Raw genomic sequence first — 6,595 nt, 5'->3', positions numbered from 1 at the left:
ACACACACAACCGTGTACACTTGGAGACACTCTGACATGCATGCAAAACACACAAATGGACTCACTTAAAAATACGCACACACACACTTCCCTCTCACACACACACTTGTAACCCCATTTCCTGCGTCTGCAGAGCCTAAAATAGCCACGCCCCCAGAGGGTTTCTGGCTGGATGTGTTCATGTGTGCAGACCGCTGAACCAAATGCACAACGTGGTTCTTCACAGGAGGACAGAAGTGAAGATGCTCATGTGAAGCAGAACGGTTCAAACAGAAGACCTCTGCTTTCTGTTTCCATGGCGACCGGCAGGAGGAGGAATGAAAACCGGATCCTGTCACATGGTCTTCACGGATCCTGAGGAACGTTTGAGGGGATGCTGAGACCTGGATGTGGGTTCTAGAGCTGATCCGGAAGATCCTCAAGCTCCTTTAAACGCGAAAGAAACTAATAAACGAATAAAGTTTTAGATCATTTTTTAAAAACTGCAAAAAGAGGAAAAAACCTTTAATGTAAGAACTGACGTTACCTCCAAAAACTGCTTTGATAACAGTTCAAACAGTTGGAGTTCTGAAGATAAAACTGATTTATTTTTTTATTTTGTCTATTTATGATTAATAAAGCTCTAAATTTGGAGTAAATTTGGAAAAAATGTGAAGATAAGAAAATAAAAACTCGATTGTTAACATTCACCTGGAGCTGTTGCCGGGCAGAATACAGAACTCTGACATCATCAGAGAACGCGTGTGATGTCATCACCTCTCACTGCTGAACCAAACACACCAAACTCAAAGGATGTGACAGGAGAACGAAACATTATCGGTTTTAAAACCACGATCATGTTTTCAAAGATCCCATGAAGGAAATCCTAAAATGTTTAGCCACATTTGACCCTGAAATCTGATCCAGTTTCAGGACATGAGGAGTTAGAGGCCTTGCTCAAAGGCACCAAGGCAGCCCTGAAACCGTAAATCTGGTTTCTGAATGAACACAGAAATCAGGAATCTCACCAGCAACCTCCACGATGTCTCCAGGAACGATGTCCCGGGCTCGGATCCTCTGGACGCTCTTCTTGTCCTGCCGGTACACCTTCCCCATCTCCGGCTCGTACTCCTTCAAAGCCTCAATGGCGTTTTCGGCGTTCCGCTCCTGAGGGCGATCGGAGAACGTCGGAGAACGTCGGAGAACGTCAGAGAACGTTAGAGAACGTTAGAGAACGTCGGAGAACGTCCATCAGAATGTTGGAGAACGTCCATCAGAGAACGTTGGAGAACATCGGAGAATGTCCATCAGAGAACGTTGGAGAACGTCGGAGAGCGTCGGAGAACGTCCATCAGAAAACGTCAGAGAACATTTGAGAACGTCGGAGAACGTCAGAGAACGTCGGAGAACGTCAGAGAACGTCGGAGAACGTCGGAGAACGTCAGAGAACGTCAGAGAACGTCGGAGAACGTCCATCAGAGAACGTTGGAGAACGTCGGAGAACGTCAGAGAACGTCAGAGAACGTCGGAGAACGTCAGAGAACGTCAGAGAACGTCGGAGAACGTCAGAGATCGTTCAGCGTGTCCACCTCCAGCACCGACAGGTTCTGACGACACACAGGAACCTTCTATGGTTCTTTACTGATAGCTATGTTAGAGGTGGAAGTGAAGCTCTGTAGACAATAGCAGAAGACGTTCCCTCCTGGTTCTCCAGTGGAACCTTAAGAACATCAGAACTCCAGCACAGCAGAAGTTCAACCAGCTGATTCACCGTCTCATAGATAGGAATCAGTTTGATTCAATGTTCCTTTGGGAACGTTAGAGGAAACGTTCCCAAAGGAACATTGGAGGAGATGTTCCTCCAGGAAGTCGTCCAAACATCCGTTTGTTCTGGTCAACGGTTTGAAGGTTGAGGAGACTCCTCACCTGCCACACCCCCACGATGGCATTAGCGATGAGGATGAGGAGGATGACGAAGGGTTCCACGAAGGCTGTGATGGTGCCTTCACCTTCTTCAAACCACGCCAGCGTCTACAGAGCAGAGAGCATGGGGTCAGAGGTCGCGTTGGGGGGGAGGAGCTTCGGTTCTGATCTGCTTGATCCTCACAAAGGAGATGCAGGCGGCGAGCAGCAGGATCCGGACCAGCAGGTCCTCGAACTGCTCCAGGATCAGCTCCCACAGAGACTTTCCTGCAGGAGGGAGAACGTCTTTCAGGACCGAGATTAAAAAACTTCTGAGAATGTGATGAAAGAGGGAAGTTCTGACAGGAGATCAGGATCAGAGGATTAGAAAACACGGAAATCTAATCCAGTAAAAGCTAAACCTAAATGTGACTTTAGTGACGTCAGAATTTAGAGATTTTAAAGAAAAGTCAAGAATAAAAACACGACTGACCTTCTTCTGCGGGAAGCTCTGGACACAAAAACAAAGGAGACAAAGAGAGATGGAGTCACGACAGAGCAAATGTAACTCAGAATCCTGTCAAAATAAAAGCGGTTAAACCAACATCCTCATAGCAGTATGGACGTTTTCAGGCTTTTAATGTGAAAAACACATTTGGCAATTTAAAATTCAATATTAAAATAAAAAAAATATATCAGAATTTAACAAATGTGCATAATACTTGAATTATGGCTCAAAAAAACTTCAATACTTCAGGATTATGGAGCTAAATTGGGGCCAAAACTAATCGAAACCCAAATAAAACAACTTGAAAAAAATATTGGTGTTTGGCCAAAAAAAGTAAAATGTCTGGAACTTTTTGCTCAAATGTTCTATTTTTCAGGTTTCAAAATTTTAATTTTCAATGTCAAAACGTATTTTTGTTTGTTTTGAATGAAAATTTTCAGTTTTTGAAACTCGTGGCCCCGTTGTGGCCCATTGGGGCGGGACCAACAAAAACAGTTAAAAGATGAAAGAAAGATTTAAACTGAAAAAATAGTTTTGACATTGAAAATTTGAAACCTAAAAAAACAACATTTGAAGCTGAAAATAGTACATTTTATTTGAGAATAGCACAAAGTTCTGGACATTTTATTTTTTTGCCCAAACACCAATATTTTTTGGGTAGTTTCATTTGGGTTTTGAATAGTATTGGCAGTAATGTAGCTCCATACAGGAACCCTCCCTGCGTGGTAAATGTTGGGTTCGGTACCGTTCGGGCCCCACTGCTCCCGGTTCTTCTTCAGCTGCTCGCAGCTCAGACCCGTAGATTCGTTCACGCTGAAGTGACACAGAACCTCCTCCACGGTTTTGGTGTGCGCGTTCTCCATCCCTGTGGAAGAGAGGCTTTTAGACTGAAACTCCAGCACTTCCGGGCCCTGCTGGCTCGGAGCTGATGCTCTCCAGCATCAGCAGCAGCTGACGGTCCAGCGGGTCATGGAAACTTGTGTGGGTCTGTTCTGCAGAACCCCCAGAATACTGCACGAGCCTCGGGGTGGCGGGGTGGGGGTAGTGAGCTGCTGTTTTAATCACATGTGAGATGAAACACTGCGCGCGCGCGGCTCCAACTGTGACAGTTTAGTCTTAAATCAATAGATGGATCTAAGTAACGGGGGTGAGGGCTTCAAGGACGCTGGGAAATTTGAGTTACAGCTGATCCGCCCTCACAGGTGTAGAGAGGTGACCGCACCTGTGCGTCATCACACCTGTAACTGCGCATGACAGATTTCTCCATTCAAATCCATCCAGAACCGCTCGACCCGTTTAGACCCATTTCATGATTGGACCGGTTCGGGTCCGGTCCGGGCTCAGGAAGCGGGTTATCAGACATTCCCGGTGTGCGGCGGTGGTTAGGAGCTAGCGGCTAGCCCGGGATGAGGGGCGGCGCGCGGGGAGCTAACGTTAATCCTCCGGGATGAGCGGGTCACTCACCGGAGTTCGGCGTCCGTCCGTCCGTCCGTCCGTCGGTCGGTCGGTCCCGTCGCTGTCAGGAAGGCGGGATGGATCACGGCTGCATCAATTTGAGAGCCTGTTCCTCCCGGGGATGATGGGGGCTGGTTCCCGCGAGCCTCCCCGGTAAATCCCGTTAGTGATTAAGAGCAGCCGACGTGACTCCGCGGAGGAAAACCTCGAACCCCGGAAACCTCCCGGAGAGAACCGCTGCTTCGGCGGCGACGGTCGGTCTATTCGTGCGGTCTGAGAGCGCGTATTCAGGCTGTTTTATTACAGTTCATCCTGTCAGCTGTCCTCGCGGTCAGCACGGAAAACCCACCGACACCACTTCCGGTCCCGTCAAAATAAGAGCATCCGCAGAAGGCCTCGTTTCAGAAAAGCAGACAGTGGAGAATAAAACCTTAATTTTACACGTTCAGGGTTTCACTATACACGGTAGTAATCATTGAAACAACATTTTCAGGATCGTTTTGCCTTAATTTGCATGAAAAGTGCTGGTTGTGGTTAAGAATGACCTCTGACAGTTAAAAACGGCCGTCCTATTAAATTGTTTTAATTTATTTTTTTTATATATATTATTAAAATAACTTAACAAACAAACGAGTTAATCTAAAAGATTTTTTATTTTTAAAAAGGTTCTGAAGCTGCTCGGGAGCGAACGTGATAAGCGCAGACAGAACTGACCAATGAGAGGCCACGGAATATCGACTGCGCATGCGAAGCCCCACCCACCATGAGCCCGCCTCTGGCCTGCATGACTGACTACCATAGCAGCCAATCAGCGTTTGAGGTCAGAGTGTGACTGATTGGACAGCCAATCAGAGAGGACAGGAGGCGGGACTTAACCGATAATGTTTCTTCAGCTAAAAATCGTTCAAATTTGGCACAAATCAATGAATTTCACATTTAAGACGACTTTAAAAGAATGTAAAATGCCCAAAGTCCGTGTCTTATTTAAACTTATGGAAACATCTTCTGAAACAGGTGATAGACTTGAATCTGGACATTTATTTTTACTGTTGAGTATAAAGTAACATATCGCTGCTGTTTGAGGAAAAACACGTTTAAATATACATACTTATATATTTTAATCCTGTGCAACGTTTGTTTACTGTTATTTTTTCTCTTATTTTGATTTGATATCTTGTTTATATTTGCTGCTTTATTCTGAGACATTTGTATTCCATAATTATTGTATATTTGAGATATTCATGCTTTATTATTTAAAAAACTCAATGAATTTCACAGAGTTCCTGCTCATGAAAACATATTAGAAATATATCTATTTTTTTATTACAATAAAAAAACATTTTTTATTCACATGGTTTTGGATCATGATTTTATGAGAGGATTTCCATTCTGACCATCATAGAATATTTTTGATCCTCCAAACTGCAGGAAGAGTTTTGGTTTCGTTTCCAGAGTTGATCCTAAAATAGACGCACGTTTTTTTTGGGTCAGCTATAAAAAGTCCAAATGTGTGTCAGTGCGTGGAGCTGGTGGGCGCCACCACGCCGTGCTGGGTTCATCTGTGTTTTTAATCCCTCCTCCTGATTCTAATCCCACACATTCAGCAGGTGGGATTACCTGATGAAGGCCCCTCCCATCCAACACCAGAGGCAGCAGAGACTCAGCAGAACGTTTAATAAAAACACGACGTGTTTCATAAAAACTGATGCAGAATCATGATGGGGAACGGCGTAAAAACGTGGAGCGCTGCAGGTTTGGCTCCTCCTCTTCTGGACTCACAGAGGATACTCGCTCCAGAGGCTGAAGATAAACGAGATGAGGAGTCAAAACACCATAAATCACAAATCAAAATGCTTTGGAGAAATGGAAATGAATAATAAAATAATCCATCAAGAATCTTCAGTGTTTTCATGTTTAGAAAAAAACTCCATAAAATGTGATTTATTTTCATTATGAAAACAAAAATAATCAGAATTTAGTGAGTATGGTTGTGGGCTGAATGCACTTATGTACATAAACTGTTCCTTATATTTAAGGCTTGACAGCTTCATGCTGTGGATAAGAATGAATACACTACAAAGGTCTTCATGTTTCACAACACTTTAGAGTAATGTTGAAGAATGTTTTGAGTGTAGAATCCTTTAGAAGAATGTTTAATCCAGGGTAGAAATAACAGTCTTTAACCGTTTCTGCTTAAACATTTAGAATAAAACATTGAAATATATATTTTTAAACTCCATTTGCTTTTTTAAGTAGCTATAAAATAATCTTGGGACCCGACGTCTGCAGACGGCGTCCTGAAGACGGCGTCATGCAGACGGCGTCTGCAGACGGCGTCGGCTCTTCTGACTAATGACTGTGTGTTGGCGTGCGTGTTTTGCAGCCGCGTCACCTCAGGCTGAACTCGGAGTCTGCGGGGGCTTTCAGCAGCAGCTCCCTGACCTCCTGGGGGGGGCTCAGGCCGTGCAGCTCTGCTCTCTCCCACCTCTGCAGACGACTGATCCCTGAAGACAAAGACGTCAGGAAGGAAAAGGAAAGATGCCGTAATCCTTTCAGAGGAGGAAATCTTCCCTAAAACTGTTTTTTTCTCTATTTCTGCTCATGTGTCCAAATAAAGCAGAAATAATAAAAATAGATTTGCTAAAATAAACAATATTATAGTGAACTTCAGTAAATAAAACAAGTTTTATTTGTAAAACATGAATAAAGAGGCAGGCTTGTTTCTCTGAAGATCCTTCTGGATCTACTCCA

At 44.2% G+C, this 6,595-nt stretch overlaps 2 protein-coding genes across 2 annotated transcripts in view; both read right to left on the bottom strand.

Moving 5' to 3' along the window:
• Window positions 1–4,253, bottom strand: part of si:dkey-28b4.8 (sarcoplasmic/endoplasmic reticulum calcium ATPase 2) — a 17,197-nt gene extending 12,944 nt beyond the window's left edge. Inside the window, exons 1-6 of the mRNA XM_024289614.2 lie at window positions 3,854–4,253; window positions 3,135–3,254; window positions 2,375–2,392; window positions 2,087–2,169; window positions 1,906–2,010; window positions 1,008–1,146 (exon numbers count right to left, since the gene is read on the bottom strand). Coding sequence (XP_024145382.1) covers window positions 1,008–1,146; window positions 1,906–2,010; window positions 2,087–2,169; window positions 2,375–2,392; window positions 3,135–3,252 — 463 coding nt within the window. The 5' untranslated portion in view covers window positions 3,253–3,254; window positions 3,854–4,253. The remainder of the gene's footprint in view (window positions 1–1,007; window positions 1,147–1,905; window positions 2,011–2,086; window positions 2,170–2,374; window positions 2,393–3,134; window positions 3,255–3,853) is intronic.
• Window positions 4,254–5,497: 1,244 nt separating this feature from the next.
• pold4 (DNA polymerase delta 4, accessory subunit) lies at window positions 5,498–6,348 on the bottom strand (the record flags this gene model as incomplete). Its single annotated transcript, XM_024289621.2, is given in 2 exon segments — window positions 5,498–5,644; window positions 6,237–6,348. Coding segments are annotated over 2 exon segments (137 nt in total), but the record flags the coding sequence as incomplete, so codon positions are not given.
• Between the last annotated feature and the right edge of the window lie 247 nt (window positions 6,349–6,595).

Source organism: Oryzias melastigma, linkage group LG1, assembly GCF_002922805.2.
Source record: "Oryzias melastigma strain HK-1 linkage group LG1, ASM292280v2, whole genome shotgun sequence".
Classification (NCBI taxonomy): domain Eukaryota; kingdom Metazoa; phylum Chordata; class Actinopteri; order Beloniformes; family Adrianichthyidae; genus Oryzias; species Oryzias melastigma.
This window is presented reverse-complemented; position numbering and strand designations above follow the sequence as displayed.